General features: G+C 38.9%; 3 protein-coding genes across 3 annotated transcripts in view; 2 read left to right on the top strand and 1 right to left on the bottom strand.

Annotated features, from left to right (window-relative positions):
* Positions 1–549: 549 nt before the first annotated feature.
* On the top strand, positions 550–8,346 carry LOC139741651 (DNA-directed RNA polymerase II subunit RPB3-like). Its single transcript, XM_071652231.1, has 7 exons — positions 550–723; positions 2,628–2,746; positions 4,149–4,201; positions 4,798–4,926; positions 5,885–5,930; positions 6,762–6,968; positions 7,667–8,346. Exons 1-7 carry the CDS (start codon positions 638–640, stop codon positions 7,852–7,854), a joined length of 828 nt encoding a protein of 275 aa, XP_071508332.1. The 5' UTR covers positions 550–637; the 3' UTR covers positions 7,855–8,346.
* Positions 8,347–10,532: 2,186 nt separating this feature from the next.
* Positions 10,533–18,816, bottom strand: LOC139741650 (deubiquitinase OTUD6B-like). The gene is made up of 9 exons (XM_071652230.1): positions 18,762–18,816; positions 17,515–17,697; positions 16,704–16,780; positions 15,958–16,095; positions 15,318–15,383; positions 12,961–13,069; positions 12,399–12,460; positions 11,223–11,332; positions 10,533–10,650 (listed from the first exon to the last, which is right to left on the bottom strand). Exons 1-9 carry the CDS (start codon positions 18,814–18,816, stop codon positions 10,566–10,568), a joined length of 885 nt encoding a protein of 294 aa, XP_071508331.1. The 3' UTR covers positions 10,533–10,565.
* Positions 18,817–19,050: 234 nt separating this feature from the next.
* The window catches only part of LOC139741643 (uncharacterized), a 49,303-nt gene continuing 45,890 nt past the window's right edge, over positions 19,051–22,463 (top strand). Inside the window, exon 1 of the mRNA XM_071652223.1 lies at positions 19,051–19,226. The gene's annotated coding sequence lies outside the window, so the exon portion shown is untranslated. The remainder of the gene's footprint in view (positions 19,227–22,463) is intronic.

Genomic DNA, 22,463 nt, shown 5'->3' with positions numbered 1-22,463 from the left:
TATGGCTAAATCGTACTGCGAAGAGGAACGTCGATTTAGATATTCATGAAATGACTGACTTTTAAGGAACATGGAATGGAAAAAATCAGGAAGAGTTATTGTTATACATATACACTAATTGTCCAAAATTAAATGAAAACAAATCTCTAAAATTTAATAGCTTATTACTACACTGTATAGCAAACAGTGCATCTGTGAGAACGTATCGGAGAATAACAATTACCCGTATACTGACTGAATTAAAAAAAAAAATAGATGTATTTATAAACAAGGTGCTGAGTTGATAAATAGGCCTACTGCGTAAATTTTTTCAACTAAATTTTGTTTTCAGCTTAAAAATCGCTTTATGCGGGATGGTATGAAACGCTTGTTGCTCACGCATCAGTGATCACTAATGAGATCATCGATCCCTCGACTATGCAGCGCTGACCCCATATCAACGTTGGGGGCGCATGGCGCGGGAGCAGTGCCAAAGATTTCCATAAGCTGCATGCTGTAATTATCCTACATAGAATTAAACGCGCGGGGCTATGGTAAGCTGTCTTTGATCATACAAACGGGGGTGTAGTGTATACGGCAGCAGGACTGCAATTGACTGCAATTCTTCGAAGATCTCGGAACTCTCTCTGCGAAAAACATGCCGTATGCTAATCAGCCAACTATACAGCTAACTGAACTTACGGACGATAATGTGAAATTCATCATTGAAGACACTGATCTCAGGTACGGTAGATATAAAATCTATCCCATAACTTACTGTAGACTATTTGTCCGTATGGGGTCGCTGCTGCAGCTGCGGTTAACTGTAGACCTACTAAATAGTTACTAGTAGATGACTTTGATGCTGTAGGCCCTATGTGCGAAGCGCTATACAGCGACGCGACTTGGCTGTGTTTGAGTAAATTTAGATCTCTAAGTAGACCTAAGTAATTTAGACGCGCTCTAATAAACCATGCTAACGCCCCGGTTAGTGCCTCTAGATAACTCACTGTACTTTACAGTTAGAAATTTATGGTATTCTATTGGCAGTGATGGGCAAAACTTACATTAACTTCGAAGTTTTAGTTTAGTTTTTAGCTCAGTTTTGTTGGTGTGAAAGATATGAAAAGAAAAGGGTTTATGAATGACTGCAGATCATGAATGGATGTTGGCTTAAATCTGACAGCGACCAGCCCAAATGCGAAGCGTGTTCATGATCAGGCTGCGGATGAATAAGCTAAGGATTTGGTATTTGTGTCTTGAACTTTGCCTGTGAAATTCAACATCAAAATTTGATTTATTTTGAGAATACATAATTTAGATCTGCACATATAGGGTAAGAGCACCAGTATTCGGTCAGCTACTAGTACTGGTATTCGGTCATTTAATATCACTAGTCACCAGCCAGTAAGTTCAACTGTCACAACACACGCAAATCACATTAATTCACATACAAGCTGTACTTGCACACTCATTCACAACAGGAAACTCCCTTAGCCCCCCTCCGAAAATCCATCCAAAATCCCAAATTTTACCGTCAAAAGTGCAGAATCGGCGCTACTTTCCAAAAACGCTCGCGGATGAGGCCCAGTTTTAAGAGTGTGGGTCGCCATAAAGCGCTAAAAATCGAGAAATGGGCCATTCTCTCGCGGGATTTTTGGCTTATCGCAAGCTTGGAGTGTGATGGTATCCTCAAAAACGCAAAAGAAAAACAAAATTTCCGTATGTGCCGATACAGTGTCTCAATGTACAAGGGTTGAATGCAAGTGCCGATTCCCCAGTATTCGGTCACCAACGGGCGCCGCAACGTCGCCTATGCAATTTTGCGCCAACAAGGTAGTGCACGCGCGCATTTTTCAGCTGCCTTGAACACCCATGGACTTTGAATGCACATATCGCGTGACCGAATACTGGTCGCGGTGACCGTATTCTGGGGAATTTTCAAGGTGATATATTTTGGGATTTTGGAAAATTCTGTGTGATATTTAACAAAATGAAAATTGAGATTAAAGAAATTTGATATATTTCACATACATTGCTGTAGATATGATGTATGTATGTATTATTTTAGTTTGAAAAATATTGCAAAAAAGCTTAAGTAACCGAATACTGGGGATGTTACCCTATGTAGTTTGTAGAGCTTCTAACTGTTAGTTCAATTGTCAAAATGACTGTTCGTTGACAGCTTGTGCTGTACAAAGCAAAATTTGGTTCCTCAGATAGATTTTGTCCCTTTCTTTCTTTTGATTTTTTTAAAATTGGTCCATCATAAACATTATAAACCTGTCCTTAGCATAGAATACTGATGCACTTGAAGGATTTGGAACCTGTGCACAGGTACAATTGTATGGCACCCACACCAAAGTTCAACCTCCCATGCCATACCAAGGTTCAAGGACCGTACTGGTATGCAAAGTACCTACATAGGTTTGTACGTGTGGTAGGCGGTCAAATTTTAGACAGCGATGTGGTCGAATCATGGGCGGCCTGTGTTACACCGTATATGTGGTATGTCTTTTGAATTTATAGTTTCTGACTTGAGGAGCCTAACGAGTTAGAATGACTATTCAATACATGTACACCATAATGAGGAAAAAAACAATTCTGTCCATGTAAATTCTATTCCTTTTTTATTTGTCTCTTTTCAGTGTCGCCAACAGCATTCGAAGAATCATGTATGCGGAGGTTCCAACAATAGCCATCGATTGGGTGGAGATACAGGCCAACAGCTCAGTGTTGCATGATGAGTTTATCTCACACAGAGTTGGTGAGTCTGCAGGAACTGGAGCACCAAATTCTACATTGAAGCGTATTTCATTTCTTTTTGATGTTGAGTTGCATGCAATATTCAAATCTGATGTGTTTGTGTGCTCCACATAAATTCTGTTTTGTGGATGAAGTGTCTTGATGTTGATGGACATCACTGAGCCTCTGTGTAATACCTTCAAAGATAGCTGGGCAAGTTACATCTTGGTATGATGTTTCCTTGTACAGTAGTTAGATGATGCTGCCGAAACCTAGCTACATTAACAATACCATTTCAGGCCTCAAATACAATTCAACTCCTCTTTGCTCACATTTACATAATTTCTAACACTAAATTATCGTATGAGTTGATAAAAATATCAGAAAGTTATTCATATACACTCAGCAAAAAAAGAAAGTAAACACTTTTTCAAGATCATATTTTTCATAGAAGATTTTAGTGAAAATCACTGTATTATTTTATAGCATATTAAAGGTAATTTAATTGGCTATTAGGTTAGTAGGTAAATACAAAAGTAGACTTTACGCATGAGTGAACACATTCATTTTTGCCCGCCAAGGCACAAAAGTAAAAATTGCAAATTTGATAGGTTGTCTTTCATTTGGCAATGCCCTTCAAGATAACAGTGACAACAAAAAGCCAGTTTAACACAATGAGAGACATGAATGAAATAGCAAAAACAAGTTTTTGCTCTCTTTAGCTCTTTATAACTTCAAACAAGAAGAAAATGGGAAACTAAAGAGGGAAATAAAAATTTTCTGTCAGCTTAAACTTCAAACAACATGGCATAAAGATGATTGAATAAACAGAGTTTCATTTACTCTTATTTAGTAATTCAAGGATAAATGAGATAAATTTTAAGAACCAAATATGTACAATTTTCCTAATTGGAAAACAAATTGAAATTTCTACCATTTCTATTAATATTGCTTCTTCTCTTATTTCATTGGAATATGGGTTTGACCTAAGATTCTTCATTTGTCTCCCTTATTTTTTGGCTTTATTGATATTTTGGGTTTCAAAGATATTATAGAGATCAAAGGTTTATTTTTGCGACTAACCTCATGTATCTAATTGTGTTAAATTTGTCTTTTGTTCTTATTGTTATATAGAAGAGTACTTGCTCATGAAAAACAACTTCTTCAATTTTGCAATTTTTGCTTTTGTGCCTTGGAAGTGAAAAACAAAGATGTTCAATCATGCGTAAGGTTTCACTTTTTATTGACCTACTAGGCTGATAGCCACTTAAATTACCTTCATTATGGTATATCATTCATTAACTTTTAGCCAAATATTCTATGAGAAATATAAACTTGAAAAAGTATTTACTTTCTTTTTTTGCTGAGTGTAGATTACAATATTGAAAATTGATATGATTGGTTTTTTTTTAATATGCATGTAGGTCTCATTCCATTGACAAGTGATGAAGTGGTGGACAAGATGAACTTCAACAGAGTAAGTAAAATCCCTGAACTTGTAGCAATATGAAATGACTTTCATGAATCAAGAAAAACAAATTACAGCGCAAGATCACATAGTGAACATAAAATCAAAGTACAATAAAGAATTGACTGTTGAGTTTTGGGAAGGTATGCAGTCCCACAAAAACTCATTTTGATATGCGTTGAAGTGCACTACAGGCTAAATGATTTTTTTTTCTTTTCCAAAAAAAAAAAGGGGGGTGGGGGAGGATGGGGGGAGAAAAAGAAGGAAAAAAAGTAAGGGAGAAAGGAAACAGAAAGATTAAAAAAAAAAGAACCAAAGACTCCCCAACAAGGGATTCTTATCCTTGTAATACTCCATAATTAGAAGTGAGCTTTCGTATGACAGTTTCCAAGTTTTGACCCTGCCCCGTGTGTTGAATTATTGGATGAGATGTTCTACTTATGATACTCATTTTGACCCAGGAAGGTAGATACAAGTAGTGTAGTAACCTAGCAAATGCTGAGACAATGATGATGACAAGGCAGCCAGGAGGAGCAGTGATGATGTTGATAAGGCTGACTAGAGTTTATAAAATCATATCTATGATGTTACTTTCTTATTTACAGGATTGCACATGTGAAGAATTTTGTGCGGACTGCTCAGTTGAGTTGACACTCGATGTCAAGTGTACAGACGACCAGACACGCCACGTCACGTCTCGAGATCTGATGTCCAGTAACCAGAAAGTTGTTCCAGTTAGTAACAGTGTCTTGATTGTTATGGATATCTGCAGTTTGTTGGATTTATACATATTGTAATATAATGGCTAGTTCCTTCAGGGCGAACACAAAATGCCAAACTTGTGATTGGGTGAAAAATTATCATGCAATCCTTTCAGTGTGAACTATATGCATGAAGAATTAATATTTGACTTATTTTTGGTCTTCAATGGACAAACATTGTGAAATAACGTAAACAAAATTGACTGAAAACCATACATGCTTAACACGTTTAGGACGAGTGTCTATGGGAAATGCATGTCGTAGCAAAATCAGTCCTTCCTCAATGGGTTAAGAGGGCTAAGAGATGTTTTGTATGTAAAACCAGTAGGATTTTTTTTTCTTTTTTAGAGTGTAATATTTCATATTTGGGTGTAAAAACTTTAGGCTTCATATGTGTTATGTATCATACTTGCATCCATACAGTACAATGCTCAGTAACACCTTTGTAGAATTATTAATGCCACAAAGATTTCCATTGCATTTTGTGATGATTTGGTACCAGAAAATCTTGTTAGAACAAGAGCACTTGGACCACCAATTTTGTCTCTTTATAACCAGTACCTAAAAAATGCACTAAAAAAGATACCACCTTCCATAATGAAAACTTAAGACCACTGAATTTACCCCATTGAAAATGTTATCTAGTTATAAGTGAGAATGTTATGACGGGGTAAATATTATCAAGCTTTCCTTCAGTATATTTCTGTATGTACTGTAGAATACTGTATGTGTACATGTAATTCAACGTATGTGAACTGGTGATGTCTTTAACGTTTCATCTGTGATGATAAGATATTAGCATGTTGGGTTTGTATTCTTTCAAATGTCATTAATTGCGCCTTGATATGTACATCTGTATGCCCATTTTGTTGTGGTATTTTGATGAGTTTACTCATAGTTTGAGTGTAACTCTTTCTGATTTTCTCGTCAGGTGCCATCAAGAAATCAGGAGTCCAGTGATTATGGTGAAACTGATGGTGAGTTGCTATGGTGATACACAAATCTGTGTTGAAAGGAGTTCGGATGACATTATGGAGAGTGATTTTGAGTTTGTTTGTTTGCTTGCTTTTTCTTCAGAATGACATTTGTACTTCAATGTTATCTGAATTCAAACCTAGCTGTTTGATGTGTTTCAATTCCAAATAGAGGGGTTATGATACTGACAAGCTGATCTGTTCCAGGCTAGGGACCTTGATCTTGAAAAAGTGACCTCATTTAGTCTTTGAATGTGCCCGTGTGGCATTTGCCAGCATCAGATGCATGGGTGCTTATAAATTTCTCATGAATATTTATTAGGAGAATACAGCCAACCTTGCCTTAGTAGAATCTATTTAGACTGAAGGAATGCTTCAACTTAGAGAAAATTCAAGTTAAGAGGGATTAAAATCAAATGAGTATAAAGAGAAGAGGACTTGTAAAGACCTTAGACTTAAGTGATTATTCGACTTATGCGAGGTCTACTTGTTTTTTTTAAAAATGTATTTGCCAGTACCGGCACTGTTGCAGGCCTGAATTTGATGAAACCTATATTCTGTTCATATGACTCTCTTTCATTCAGTAAAGTCAATTTGAACATGGTGTGAAACTGCCCTTTGATGTAAAATTCCAGAGTCCCATTGTACAAAAGCATTCACAACCATCACGATATGGAGCATTTGTAGCTGTCATGGTTATCACAAGACAGTAATTAGTGCATATCTTGTTGTCTGTTGTAACTGAAATTATAACTGTCAGTGATCACAGGTCTGTAGATGAAACATGGTCCATGTTTGACCCCAGATTTCACTCTGAATTCAAACCCTGTGCAGACATTCTGATTGTGAAGCTTAGGAAAGGACAGGAGCTGAGATTAAGAGCCTTTGCCAAGAAGGGTTTTGGGAAGGACCACGCCAAGTGGATCCCCACAGCAGCCATAGCCTTTGAGTATGACCCTGATAATACAATGAGACACACTATCTACCCCAAACCAGAGGAATGGCCCAAGAGTGAATATTCAGAGTTGGAGGAAGACACAGGTGAGTGCTGTCAGACTTTCGCCTCTGATCTGAAATCTCTGACTGGGTGCTTTTAAACTTTCATACAATCTGAAATCTCACCATAATTCAGCACCTTGTCTCTGCAATAGAGCTTCCTTGGTGTACATGTATAATGTGTCATACTTTCCTTATGATGACATTCCATGTTAATGTTCCAGCTTCTTAGAGGCTTACCATGCCTTGAAGTATATTGTATCTTACTTAAGCTTCTTACTTAATCACATTCATGTGAAAATGTTTGTGTATACATAATGACATATTCATAACCAGGGGGGGGGGGGGGGGGGGGGGGGTGCAACTAATATTTCTGGTGCCACTTCCAGGTTTCATTTCATTTTTTTTTTCTCTTCATTTCTTTTGTTTTTAACGAAAAAAAGGGGGCATGCGCCGGTTGTGCCCCCCTCTGGATCCGCCACTGATAACAAACAGTATGTTCTGCTGGTTACTCATTCCATTTATGTTAATAGCATATGAACGTTTGAAAATTTGGGACCACAACAGGCACCTCGTAGCAAGTGGTATCTCTTTGATGTTGATCTTGTTACACAGAGCTTGTCAAGGGGTAATAGGATTGTACACCTTAAATGAAATGTGTAGAACTCTTCCCAAAGCAATGAAAAATGCTCTGAGAGTGGTACACTGTATTTGTTTTTCTTCTTCTCCTGTTCCCCATACAGCTCAGGGAGACTTCGACCCCAGAGCTGAGCCAAACAAATTCTTCTTCAATGTGGAGTCGGTTGGTGCACTCACACCAGAGAATATAGTGTTTAGTGGACTGTCCATACTGAAGAAAAAGCTTAGTGACTTGCAAACACAGCATAGCCATGAGGCACAGGCACAAGCAGAGGGCTTGACCATTAACTGACCTCCACAGCTGGACATGTGAAGACATACCAGTACTGATGAGAACACATAGGACAATGTGCTTGCACACATGTGTTGTACAGAAAAGAACTGAGCAAAATGCCATCTAGATGGCCGCTGCTTCAGAAGTTTGAAATGTTTCTGTCATCAGAACGGAGGTTCAACTGATGGAATTATGGTGTAGCATTGTTGCAAACCTTGAAGGATCATCATGGCAAAGGATGGCAGGAAATTGAAATGTGGAATTGATGGTGATTGTGTTGGAGGGATGTGATGCATAGCTAGTATGTGTATCTGTGTCTGTATGTTTGTGTGTATGTTTGTGTAAAAGAGGTCATCAGAGGGGCATTTCATGAAGCATTTTGGTCGGATATTTTCTGGCAAACTGTTATAAGCTACTGAAATCCTTGCATCTTATTGGCTGAGAGCACATTTGTCTGACTAATCTGTCGGACAAAACACTTCATGAAATGCCTCCCTTGTATGGCAGGAGTAAGGGGTCAAGGCACAGGTTAGAGTGTACAATTGTAAATGAAATGTGTGTTTCATGTAAAGGTAACATACTTTCACACAGCATTTAGTTCACCTTTCCCATTGGGTTCAGAGTTCTTACACTGATCATAACTTGGTGTGATGATGATATGCCTTGTGAATATTGAAAGGGGCAGACATCAAGTGGAATGGCATTGTTCTATTTGATTTCTAGTTTAAAGTTGAGGTTGGTCTGCTGTTGATAGAGGTCTGTGAGGACATTGTTTGAAAAGAAAGAGTTGCCGTCTCTGTACTAGACCAAGAGTAAAGATTTTAAAGTCTGTATGTGTCAAACTGTACCATGATGTTGACAACAACATGTGATCAAGGTAACCTGTGGGTGATCCTTGTACATAGTTTGTGGACCTTTTGTCTTCTGAGAAAGAGAGTTCAGGTTGAGATCATATTCTTGGTTGTGAGTGAGTAAGGCTTTGGAAACGTGTTTTGTTGAGATACACATTGTACAGCATTGTTTATCTGGAGACATTCTTTTGCCAACATACATGTTTGTAAAGAGTGATGCTTGTTAATGTGTGTGTGTGTGTGTGTGTGCGTGTTTAATTTTATACTGGATGCAATTTTCAGAGTTGTTAATTTAACATTCTGTTTTCCCCATGATTCTATTAAGAACGAAGTGATATGTGGTTCATTTCATTCACCAACAAGACCACTGAATTTTTTTTTTTGTAGTATCATTATTCACTTCTGAGAAATACACACACAGAAATAAATGGTCTCTCTTCAAGTATGTGAAAAAAAAAATCATGTATTGTTAGGCATGTTTTCAGCGGAGATTTGTATCTGTCAAAGTCTGTGCAGTTTTTTAAGTACATGTACTGAAAAAAGTTATTTTCATTATTACTGGTACTTGTACATTGCAGCCATGGTATTGGTACTTTGGCTAGACCCTGTCACCAAATGTCTTGTCCTTCACAAATGTTTCATGGTGGTTGACCTTAAATTGATGATGGAAATTCTGGCTGGGTTGATCTGACATAGTGAGCACTCTGAATAGATAAGTTATTTCATAAATATCTAAATACAAAAGCTAAAGCTTGTGTATGAATACATGTACATTGTATGGGCCTTCAGAGTGTCTTGAGTTGTGTCTTCATTTCTGTCAAAAGTGATATGTTTTTCTATGCACAAAGCTAATGATTTGCATACATTACTAATGTGACTTGTCATGTTGGGGGCATTCATCTTTGTCACAAAAAACAGAGTTAAGAAGAGTCTGAAGAAGAGTTATAATGAAAGAAAATTGCCGGTCCCAAGGACTTTGTTATAATGGGAGTCCACTGTATCTTCATTTTGTTTGACATATTGGAACTGGAGTATTACACAAAACCAGTGGCCAGGTTTCACAGAAATGATAGACTAGGTGGAATTTCACAATTAATGGTCTTAGCTAGTGTTTGTAATAAGCAGCTTACTGATACTGTAAAAGTGGATATTTTCGCTCGATTAATTTTTCGCACTCGACCCGGTAAGAAGAGTTTCACATGTTTTTAATTCCGTGGAATCAAGACAACTACTGGAATGCATGGAAAGCAAAAATATTTGTGTGCTTTTAATTTGGCACTACAATGTATTTTCTGGTTGCACGAAATGCACAAAAATTTCAAAACCGCAAAAATGTCCACTTTTACAGTAAGTGTATTTGTACCATGCCAGTTGGATCATCCAAACTGTTAGAAATATCATTGAAGAGGCATTTCTGCCATTCAGAGTTCCAGTCATGTAATACATGCTTGAGGGAAACTATGCTTGCATTGTCATGTGACGACAGAGATCATTTGGCAAGATTAGTTTGAATTTGACAAATTGACCAAGGGAATAAATCTCTTTGTGAAATAACATTACTTGGGTAAAACATATTGTGCAGATGTCACATAATCATACACTGTATATCAACTTCTGTACATAGCCATTCTTCTATGCATGTACGTGTAATACATGTATAATTCATGCAGTTACATGTATCAGCTTGAAAAACCACTAAGGCAAGAACATTATGTGATAGCTCCATCTCTAGCAAATCGACAATCAACAATACTATACAGTGGTGCTCATTCATTCAAAGCTTTGAAACTGAACAAATTGAACAGGACCTAATTTGTTGGACAAAAAGCCTGAGATTGGGCCCAGCAAAGCCTGAGATTGGGCCCAGCAAAGGCTTTGTTATCTCTTGTCTTCAGTCGGACTGGTTTCTTTCTTTACCACAGAATTGTAGTGTTCCCCAAGACCAAATTCATGACGATGATACCTGTGAAAGAAGAAATGGTAAGATATTCAAAGATTGGCCTCACACTCTGTGGACTACTAATTTGTACGTACAATCAAAATTGCTTATCTGCGGAACTTCCTTTCATTTACGCGTTGTCCTGGAATTAATTTTGTCAACTCATCTGGCTGTATCTGAGTACCAGCACCCTTTTCATGTAATGACATTACAGTGCACGAATGGAAAAGACTCCTGTTAACCCATTGAGGGTGAGCTGATTCTGCTATAACACATTTCCTATAGACACTCGTCCAAGTACACTTACCACTAGTCTTCAATGGGTTAAGCATATCATGTATGTAGTAAAATATACTCAGTCAATGAACCTACAAATCATACACAATATTAGCTAAGTTTGAACTACACCAAACTAGCCCAATGCAGAACCAGTAATCACGAAAACGTGCAAATATCTCTAAAATATTTACATCCCTTCACTCACATCTAGGCCACTCAATGATGTCCCTATTGCCCAGTAATATATCCTTATCGATAACATCCAACCAAACTGACTAATAACAGATCATCTCATAAAGTAGAGTATGTGAACTTACGATAGCATGATAGGTTCCTCAGCATCAAACTGTTCCCCTATGGTCAATGCAGGCCCCTCAGCCTGCCATACTTGTATAGGTTTCTTGTACAGTTCAGCTATAGCCTTCATCTGAGCAAAAGATAAAGCAACAGAAATGTAATATCACCATAGTCACTTTTAATGAACTGATCATACTGTGTTTGATATGACCAGTCTCATGAATAATTTGTTATAATTCCTTTCATTCCTACTTTTAAGGCTGTTTAGATCAAGTTGTTGCCCTCTTATGGTTGCCCACCAGAGAACATAAATTAATTTAAAGACATTTATGAGGACACCAGTATATATCATCAGAAAGCTATGTCTCTTCATTTTGATTAGTTCTCTCTATGCCTATATATTTCTCATTTCTTTAATTTTCTTTAGCAATGAAAAGGGCAGATTCTCAATTTGCCTCCTGTCTCTTACATTTGAATAGAAAAGCCATCATAATTTTGAAAGGATCATCAAGACATGACAGAGCAAGCTGGAGAGAAATGCGATACTGCACGAGCTGAATCTTTTGCGGTGATTTTTATTGTTGCGAATTTTGCGAATAATCTTTGAACTGCAAAAATAACAATGTGTTAAATAGAAAGGTGTGTGAAAACAATGCATGAATGTATAATTTCTATAAAAAAAAAAAGATCAAGTAATGCCAGTGCTGGATTGCATGTAGTCAGTAGCTCCTGAAAGTCTAGCATGCTGCATGGGCCATGATGTAGCTATATCTGGGGCATAACTAGCTAGTAAAGTATTTCAAATGCAGAACCATCTACTTGTCTACATACGGGGAATCATTGAGTAAAAACATTCATTACAGAGTATTGTCCCATGTGACTCATTCTTGTTTATCTTATGAAAGGTGAACTAAAGTGAATCAGGGCAATTACCCCTGAGGACAATTACCTCCCGGCTAAATACTGGTTAGTGAAAAGGTTAGAGTAAAAATTAGGAGTAGGGTTAGGTTTATGGTTAGAAAGTGGGTTAGATTTAGGATTAGGTTCAGGATTAGGATTAGGGTCAGGGTCAGGGTCTGGGGCAACTGCCCTAGACCCTAACTAAGATTACTACACACTCACAACAGCGAAATCAATGAAATGTGAAAATGTCTGTACGTGAAAATTTCAACTTGTCCAGTAGCATCCGGACTCACCTCATGGTGACCTCCCCAAGCTGCTGTGTGAGCAACGTCATCACAGTACTTCTCGTACTCCTCTGGAAATATAACCAAGAAAGCAAAACATCAAGCTAGAGTCATAACCATTACAAAATCTGATCAATCTACAAGCTACCACACTCCCTACAAAGAAGGCACAAGACACTCCAAGAGACCCTCAAATCTACGGAACAGTCAATGGCTTTACTAACTGGTTTCTAAAGAATTTTTCTATTTGATTTGTCAATGGTCATCACCAAGAGAAATGGCTGAATATACTGATGTCTAAAATTGACAACTGCTGGAGGACACTGAGGTCTGATGATTTCCCAACTGCCTTCAAACTTTGCAAGCTATCAACTAACAACAAAATTTAACATTCATATTTTGTTCATCACTGTTACAAAAATGAAACTGATTCTCACAGCCATGAAAAAATTGGTGATTTCACCTCATGTACATCACAAGGCTTGATCTTCACAAACACCATGATCAGTTGGTGCTGCCATTTAACTGAGGTCTATACCCAGCTTGGAATGTGGTTGCCATGGAAACTCACCAGGAGTGAAGACATCTCCTGTGTCAGGCTTGGTGAGAAAACATAAAAATTCTTCCAGATTGGCTCTCATGTGATCTGATACCCTCTGCCTCAGGTTCAGCATGGTCTCCTGGAAAAGATTTTCATGGACAGAGTGAATTAGTATGAATACCATTTCAAACTATGGTTCAAGATAACATTACTGTAAAACACTATGGACAAAGTGCAAAGCTGCACACTGGCACTGGTCCGACGGTCCAGGACCAGTAAAAATCACTGTCAGACCATTAACTTTTTCAGGAATAAACAAGTAAAAGATGGAAAATCTGGGTACCTACCGGTCAGACAGACAGGTCGTACCAGTAGAAAAATTAGGTTAGTGTGCAGCCCCGAAAGTGGTATGTGGTAACTCAAACTATGAGAGAGTAATCAATGTTTGTCATGGGAAAGTGACCCAACCGACAAAACATTATGGAATGTACGAATGATAATTTGGCTCAATTCAGCTTTGTCATAATTCAAATGTAAACTAATGTGGAAGACACATTGCAAGTCAATTCACGAGGCAAACAACACTAACTTGAAATACAGTAAACCTCGGATAAGTCGACGTCGAGTGAGTCGAAAATCACTTAACTCGAAGCAAAATAAAAAGTCCCGATTTTTCCCTATGTATTTTCTCTAAGAAATATTTGGATAAGCCGAAGCACGAGAGTCGAATTTCGGCTGTGTCGAAGTAAAACATTCAGTGCCTTTTGTACAAAATACACGTAGTTTACATCACTTGAGCCGAAGAAGATTTGTCTGGCATTCTCATTACATTTAGAGGAGAACAAAAAAATCGGCATGTCGCAGAACCCCGTCCCTGGCCTGCTGCAGGTAAGCATGCACACTCACCGTACCGCTCTGCACGCATGTCGAATACATACACATGTATACATGTATACACACAGCACATCGATCCACATACTTTATCCATACACACAGCACATCCATACTTTATCCATGTCAAGCCAGAACTCCTTGGTCAACCAATCACTGCTTTAATATTTTAGTGACAGGCCAAGTGGGCGGAGCTTGTTTGTGCGTGCCCGGCTGGCTGTATAGTTTTGTTCAATGGAGGTGGGATGGACCTGGGAGAGTGTTTGTCTCAGGGTAGGTTGACAGAGATGGCTACTTATGTTGCACCATAGACATAGCACATGCACATTGCCACATTAGCGCAGACATTCTCAGAACTACGTTTAACTACTAGTATTGATACAAATTTCATGTTCAATTCAGAACAAAATAAGAACATTATCTTCAAGAACAGACAAATTTGAATGCAAACACACACACGCACGCACACACACACACACACATGCACACATGCATGCAAATGTACTATAATACATGTATATACTAAACTGTGAGTCGAAAAAAAATCGACTCTCGCGAGAGTCGAATTTCACTTAAGTCGACGCATTTTTGTCAGTCCCGAGAGCTTCGACTCATGCGAGGTTTACTGTATATCCATTGAGATGCAATCTATTAGAAAGGAAGAGTTCTGGAATTTAATGAGAAATACAGTCAGTAAGTTTAAAGCAGTAGAACAACGGAATTTTAAGGGACACGGGGCATAAGGAAATGGCTATGATGGTTTACATGTCATTATGCTACTAAACATATTGTCCTACTGGGGCCTTGATAAAGCTTCGACCTTGTGGCTCATTATCATTCACATTAAATCCTCATATGATACAAGAACACAAAAAAAGAAAAGAAAAAAAAAAGAACATGAAAGAAAAAGAAGAAACACTGAATATGTTTTTCCTAGACTGTGAATGATGAAATGATTGTGCTGTATCCTGGCAGATGTGCTCTCCTGTAGAGTCATCTTGAAGAGTCATGAATAAGGAATTTAAAAATTAATTGTCAACACTATAAACACAGATCGATATTCTGCAAGTTTTGTATGGAGCTTTCATGGCTCAGTGGATAAGACCACAAACCCCTAATCATAAGGTTCCTGGTTCAAGTCCCCTTGGCTGCAGTGGTTGTGCCGCTAGGCAAGGCACTTTAGCCTCAATGCCGAATTCTTTTGAGGGTACTCGCCTGGTATAATTGCTTATAAGCAGCCACTGCTTCTTAAGTGGTTTCACAAAACTAATAAATTCAAATCAAAATCAGTGTCACAGATATGAATTCGAGTAACTATTCCCAAGATGCCATTAAAATGCAACATTAGGAAAGTACAAAAACTTATGTTTTGCCTAGTGTTGTTCAATATTTGTTCTCATGTCCTAAACGTTTAGGCCATATTATGGATTTTGTGTAAATGATCATTCTTGGAGAGAGAATGACCACATTTCATTTCATTTGATTAGAATCCTTACCTCAATACCCTGGATGAGAAGCTGATGGACCACAGCATTGTACAAACAGTGACCATCTGATGGAATCTGAAGAGAGTGTATAACGATGAAGATATGTATTTAAGCACTGACACTGTTAAATGCACAGTTCTCACTTTTATTTCCAGTTTGTATAGCAATTTGTCAGAGAATCGAAAGATGATCAGTCCTCTCAGCCTTCTCCCAGTGTTATTTTAACAATTCCAAATTAATCATAATGACAAGTACTTGATGACAGATTTTTCTCTGTTGATGCAGATTTCGGTGTAAATTAGATTTGTCCAATGTTTCCCAAACTTTAATTGATATTTTGATAACATATCACTGTATAAAGATGCCCGAAGGTTGTCAGGAACAATATTTCATATAAAATTCTCCAAGAAAGAGACACCTCAATATTTTGGTTTTTCTGTGTACAAGCAGTCAGAATTTCCATAATATAAACATCAGTCGCATGACAATATTTCCTTCAAGGCCTTTATGAACTGTCATTTCTGTGATAAACATTCCATTTAATCCAAAATTTTAGGAGTCTGTTAATCATTTTACTGCTTCCATTTAGTGATATTTTGTTGAATTAAATGTTCCTCTATAAATCATGATTTTGAAGCTCTCTTCCTACCTGTTTAATTCTCATATTTTTCTCTGTCATGATAGCAGCAAATTGTTTAGTTTCTTTATTCCTGGCACTGTTCACATTATCTTTCTCTGCCTCAGTGATGCGGTCAGCTCGTTCTTTCTCCTCCTGTGCTTTCTTGTTCTGAAAATTTAAATATAGACATGAACAAGTGATAATATCAATACTGGTGAAAACTTGAGTTTATGTGCTTGTTTGTATCCTTCCCTTTGCCAGGAAGAGGAGATAAATTTCTGTCCGGATGCAATTATAAGAGTGTGTTTGTGTTGCAAGAATACTACAAAAATGGATGGACACCTTACAATTATTAAAGCAAATTAATTAAATGACTTTATCAAAAATGTATTTGAATAGATAACAACAAACGTTAATTGATACTGCATGCCAGTTTTTCGCCCTCAATTTGCTTCCAATGCTTGTGGAAGATTTTTTTTTCTGTAAGATAAATGAAATTAGTTAGAAATTCTACGAAAATCAGTTTAATACACAAAACTTTATTTTCCTTCAAGATACTGGAAGATACATGTCGGTCTTTTACTTCTGACAGTATAGCACTTGGTCATTTACTACATGTATGTCATGAATACCTAATCAAATTGAAAACTATTTTGAGGATAATAATCTTGTTCTGACATTAATACTCCACTAAACTTAATTAGCTGTGACTAGCCACACTTTCTCTTATCCATGGCTGCTTTGAAAATGAATGATCTGATACAGAATGCACTTACCCTCCTCTTTTGAGCTTTAGAGATCTTCTGGGGTTTTTCCTCAGCTGTGTCAGAAATATCAAGCCTCTCCAACAAATCTTCTGGGTTTTCCTGAAACATTCAGGGTAACATACAAAAACAAAATGATGTTTAAAAGGTAGAACTAATCATACTACTATAACTATGACTACATGAAAGGAGGAAATACATAGAACAAGCTCCACTTATGAACAGTTGTTACAATGACAACTTGGAAAAATTACTTACAAGTTGCCAGCATTTATTACTGTTTTACTACTCCATCAAAAATGATTTGGGATATAAATACACTATGATATCTGGTATATGTTACCCTTAGTGGTGTGTGATTATACATTTAGACAGAGCAGACATCTCTTTAATCTACATGTGTACTTCAAAAGTTCAACAATGATAAAACAGAAAGATTAACTAGAAATTATCAATTTTCCCAGATTTGAAGGAACATGCAAGATTTGCAAAACATCAATTAGATACTGTAAATTAGTTTTATCACATTTTCAGCCAATCAAGGCCTTGCATGAGTACCTGATGTAGTCTATTCACGCACCTCTACATCTCACAAGTTGAAAAATACATGTATCAGATTTGTGAATTCTGTGAATTACATGTGACTACTAAACAATAAAATTAACACGTGAAATTGCTTGTGATATCTCTCAAAGAGAAATCTGATGATTTCATAATGTTCAATGTTGTTTATAAAATTTGTCATTAAACATGTTTACCCACTTGAGCTGTGCCAAAGAAAAATAAGATGCAAACATGAGAGCTGCAATAATAACAGTGACACTCACATTCTGAGACTGATTGTTTTCTGCTCCTGTCTCTGCACCACTCTCCGCATGATGGGCCGCTAGCTCTGTCTGATGTCTCTGTTCTAGTTCTGCCTCCAAGCGAGCAATCTCCTCTGTGGCTTCCCTCTTCCGCTTCTTGTCTCCCTTGGGAACTGCTTTCTTAATTCCTTGAATTTTTGCTGTCATTTGAAATCATTGCAAAAATAAATGTAATTAGCGACTAATTTGCAGCCAACATAGATGTCTAGAAATGATAGTCCCAGCTCTTCAAAAAAAGAAATCAGAAAAAAAAGGGGAAAAATGCAATGGAACGAATGATTTTCCAGCTCCGAGGGGCAGGGTGGAGGGAGGGTGGCCTGCAGCTAGCTGCCCGCCCCCCCCCCTCCACAATGCACTAAAGCAAAAAAAATCTGCAGCCTGTTGATAGATAGGCCTACCACTTGTGTAATGTAATTCAAAGACATGATGTATTTTTGTTTGCACTCCCTTCGTACCAGTGGTATTTTCAATTGTCATTCTGGATGACTTACATTCTAACGTTAGACTATCGCACTTTTTTGTGTCACTCATAGCTCATGCTTCATTCATGACTATGACTCCCGACTCCCATACTGCCAGGGCGTTTCGAATAGGACTGACACTGCACTTAATTGTATTTTAGCACATAATTATGCACGTGTAAGCTCTTGACTCAAGTTGCTAGTAAAACACACAGCACAGCATACACTATGACTAGCAGCACCACAGTCATTGAGTAGATCTATGTCGCATGCACTGCACCATCACCACATTTGCACACTTAGCTCAGTTAGTTGCATGTATTGCAAACACATGCACTACAGTCTACAGACTAGACACATATATTAGTATAGTTTATAGACAGTCCTGTCGCTGTACACAAGTGTAAGTCGCAGACATGTTAGCCCGACCAGCCGACTACCTATACACAGCCCAGTCGCTGTATAAATAGCGACAGGCTGTGTTTCGCACAGCGTCTGGTCGGGCTAACTACAGACATGATTTGACAAAATGGGTGACATGACATGACATCTGGCTAGTAGATCTGTACAGGATACACACAACATCAACATGCATAAGTGGGACTGTACTGTATGTGATTGTGATCGTGACGGGAGAAAAAAAAAGAGAAAATCATTATTCAAAGCTTAAACACACGCAAAGTAATGATCAAGAACGTCTTCTCTGAGATATAGACTTGTCTACTCTTCGTATACGGGCATACCTTGGAGCTCTTTCTTTTCCTTACGATGTTTTTGTTCTATAAATTCAAGTTCCATTTTGATTTGAACGCTCCGAATGACGAAAATCCAGCGATTGTCAGCAGTGCAGCTCAACGCAAGGCATGCAGCGCAGGCTTGCGTTCCCGTACCGTACCGAACATACACAGGCCGTGCATGGTGCACGTGCAAGCCATTGATCACATGCCTTCGTTCAGCGTTCGTCGTCCACCACTAGCACTTGCACGGCCCCATCACCACCACTGTGTGCATTTACCAGTCAGTCTCCATCTGCACAACATTGATCTCCACAACTAACTTGTGAGATGAGCTAGGTCTGTCAACAGCATCCACACCGTGTCGCACGATCGCGTATGAACTACGTAGCAGGAGTCTCATAGGCCGTGAATTCTATCTTGTCTACTCTTCGTCTGGCGAAATACTGTAACCTTCTGTTGTGTTTGTGGAATGTAAGTAGACTCGACATGAGTGTTGATCTCTTTTTGTCTGTAAATTTGGTTTAGAATGGAAGTTTTCTAGTTTCGCCATTGATTGCATGGGCGTCACCAGGGGGGGTGCGTTGGGTGCGAACGCACCCCCCTTCAGATCCTTAAAAAAAAAAAAAAAAAAATCAGTCTTCGAGTGACCTCAACGCCGTTTTTTTTTCTTTCTATTTTGCACCAGGGACACACACACACACACACACACACACACACACACACACACACACAAACACACACACACACACACACACACACAAAAATCGTCGGTAAAAACAATTCGCACCCCTGGTTCTGGCAGCACTGATTTTATACATATCTATTAGCATTCTACAGTGTTTACTATTTATCGACCGTAATGTACATCCGTACGATACGGAGCACTTATACACGTTTGCATGTACGTGTGCTACTTACAAGTATATGTAGGGTCTATGTACGTTACTTCAGACCTATCCATATTGCCAGCCCAAGAGCGAGCCTTAGCCTCATTTTTAAAAAAAGAAATGAAAAAAAAAGAATGGAGGGGCAAGCATTTCATTTTGTCCGTCCCCCCCCCCCCCCTCCATAATTCCAGAGACGAGAAGATTTTCTCATCTTTTTTTTTGACAGAAAAACAAAAAGTAACCCCCATAAAAATATTGGAGGGGCAAGCATATTTTAATTTTGCCCCCCCCCACAATTAATAATTTCCGAAATGAGAAGATTTTCTTGCTTTTGAAAGAAACAAAAATGTTGCCCCATAAAAATATTGGAAGGCAAGCGCACCATTTGCCCCACCCCACATAATCATAATTCCCGCAATGAAAAGATTTTCTTGCTTTTTTGTTAGAATTCAAGAAATCTGTCCGATTATTTCACCCAAAAGCAGTGGCGTAACTAGGGGGGGGGGGGGGCGGTGCACCCCCTCCCAATCTGCTGGTAATAAAAAAAAGACTTCCCGAAATAGTAGTTCAAGTGTTAGTAAACTGCTGTTGAATGAAAGGGTGATCAAAAAATAAGATATTTTTCTATGATTTCTTTTAACCATAATTATATAGGTATATAGTGTGAAACATTGTTCAAAAAGCCCGGACCCGACAAAAGATTGTGATTCAGCGTGATTCTCGAACGAACGAAGACTCGGTACAATGTTGCGCAATGTGATGTAGAATGTACACCTTTGTACCTTAAGCTTCGTTATATCAAAGCTAGATCATTGATTTTGCAGTGTTGCTTTACAAACTAGTCTACATAAAAATGTCTTGCATTCCCAATAAAAATACTTGACCTGGGCTACTTCCTAACTTTTCCATGTATATAATACACACACACGAACAAACTCGCACAATTAGTTTAGGGGATGCTCTTAAGCGCAGATTTTGGACATCCTTTCCCCGCTTGGTCACTTCGACGCCACCTCGCTGGTCATACCTCCCCATTCATGAACATAAACCCACACCCTTGACTACCAGTGGCGGATCCAGGGGGAGGGGCGTACCGGGAGTCCCCCCTCCCCCCCTTTGATTTCCAAAGCGAAAAAAAAAAATGATATAGCTTCAAACGGCAGTTTTTGGACAGTAAAATGTCAAAATTTTCAAGCTCGCTCGCTCCTCTCGCTCGCATTTAGTCGTAATGCCATTCCCCTGAAGTTGCTGCCAGTAATTGCCGGCAGTTGCGCCTGGTGCGCCCCCCCCCCCCCCTTAATTTCCAAAGAGAAAAAATATAGCTACAAACGGCAGTGTGGGGACTGTAAAATGTCAAAATTTTCAAGCTCGCTCGCTCCGTTCGCTCGCATCTAATCTTTATGCCATTCTTCTGATGTTGCTGCCATCAGTAATTGCCTGCAGTTGCGCCCGGTGCCCCCCTCCCTTAATTTCCAAAGCGAAAAAAATATGGCTAAGAACGGCAGTTTTTGGACTGTAAAATGTAAAATTTTCACGCTCGCTCTCTTCGCTCGCTCACCTCGTGTTGCTGCCAGTAATTGCTAGCAGTTCCGCCCGGTAACCCTGCCCCCCCTTGATTTCCAAAGCGAAAAAATATGGCTAAGAACGGCAGTTTTTGGACTGTAAAACGTAAAATTTTTAAGCTCGCTCGTTCCCCTCGCTCGAATGTAATTATTATGCTCTCCTGATATTGCCGCCAGTATTTGCCACCAGTTGCGCCCGATGCGCCCCCTTAAATTCTAAACCGAAGAAATATAGCTACAAACGGCAGTTTGTTTGTTTTTTACTGTAAAATGTCAAAATTTTCAAGCTCGCTCGCTCGCTCGCTCGCATTTAATTGTTATGCAATTCTCCTGATGTTGCTGCCAGTAATATTGCCGGCAGTTGCGCCCGTTGCGCCCCCACTCCTCCTTTATTTCCAAAGCGAAAAAATATGGCTCCAAATGGCAGTTTTGGGACTGTAAAATGTCAAAATTTCCAAGCTCGCTCTCTTTGCTCGCTCGCATTTAATTGTTATGCCATTCACCTGATGTTGCTGCCAGTAATTGCCAGCAGTTGCGCCCGGTGTGCCCCTCCCCCTTAATTTACAAAGCAAAAAAAAAAAAAAAAAAAAATGGCTACAAACGGCAGTTTTTGGACTGTAAAATGTCAAAATTTTCAAGCTCGATCACTCCGCTCGCTCGCATGTAGTCGTTATGACATTCTCCTGACATCGCTGCCAGTAATTTGTCGTTTCACACCGTCATTCCATAATCCATATATAGGGGGTACAACCCCCTCCGGCACTTCCACACCCTCCCCCCTACGCCCCCATCCCACCGTTGCTCGCTCCCTCGCATACTACCTCCCCCCCCCCCCCCCCCAAGATGACATCCTAGCTACGCCGGTGCCCTTTCCCCGCTTGCTTTCCCTCCAAAAACAGTAAAAGTCTAGGGATTGAGAGCTTCCTATATTCCAAATGTCTGTCCAAAATATGTCGCAAACATTTAGTGTCAAAACGCACCCCCCTTGAAAAAAAGCTGGTGACGCCCCTGGATTGTATCTCGTGTTTTGTTCCTGCCAGGGAGGTGATTGATTCCACCTCCCTGTTCCTACCTACCACTGCACTGGCTACGACACGGCCAGTGCAGTGGTGGGCGGCGATGGTGATGGAAGTCGGCGTGTGGAGGTAATGCCTAGTGGATTATTGAGGAGATAAGACCAAGCTGTGAAAGATGAGTCGATTCAGTTTAGTGTGATGTCAGTCGTGATCTGTCGATGGCCAAGACATTGACATTGACTT

Source organism: Diadema antillarum, unplaced genomic scaffold (assembly GCF_040938485.1).
Source record: "Diadema antillarum isolate AM-2024a unplaced genomic scaffold, OU_Dant_1.0 seq00000942_RagTag, whole genome shotgun sequence".
NCBI classification, from domain to species: domain Eukaryota; kingdom Metazoa; phylum Echinodermata; class Echinoidea; order Diadematoida; family Diadematidae; genus Diadema; species Diadema antillarum.
The sequence above is the reverse complement of the archived record's forward strand: the minus strand, read 5'-3'. Positions and strand labels throughout refer to the sequence as shown.

What these genes read in the sequence shown, in the direction of transcription:
- LOC139741651 (XM_071652231.1), top strand. Translation starts at nt 638, where the DNA reads ATGCCGTATGCTAATCAGCCAACTATACAGCTAACTGAACTTACGGAC. An exon ending in GTTTATCTCACACAGAGTTG is followed by an intron (nt 2,747 to 4,148) that starts GTGAGTCTGCAG and finishes ATATGCATGTAG; the next exon opens with GTCTCATTCCATTGACAAGT. An exon ending in GTAACCAGAAAGTTGTTCCA is followed by an intron (nt 4,927 to 5,884) that starts GTTAGTAACAGT and finishes TTTTCTCGTCAG; the next exon opens with GTGCCATCAAGAAATCAGGA.
- LOC139741650 (XM_071652230.1), bottom strand. Translation starts at nt 18,816, where the DNA reads ATGGAACTTGAATTTATAGAACAAAAACATCGTAAGGAAAAGAAAGAG. An exon ending in AAAATATGAGAATTAAACAG is followed by an intron (nt 15,384 to 15,957) that starts GTAGGAAGAGAG and finishes CACTCTCTTCAG; the next exon opens with ATTCCATCAGATGGTCACTG. An exon ending in AGGAGATGTCTTCACTCCTG is followed by an intron (nt 12,461 to 12,960) that starts GTGAGTTTCCAT and finishes TTATATTTCCAG; the next exon opens with AGGAGTACGAGAAGTACTGT.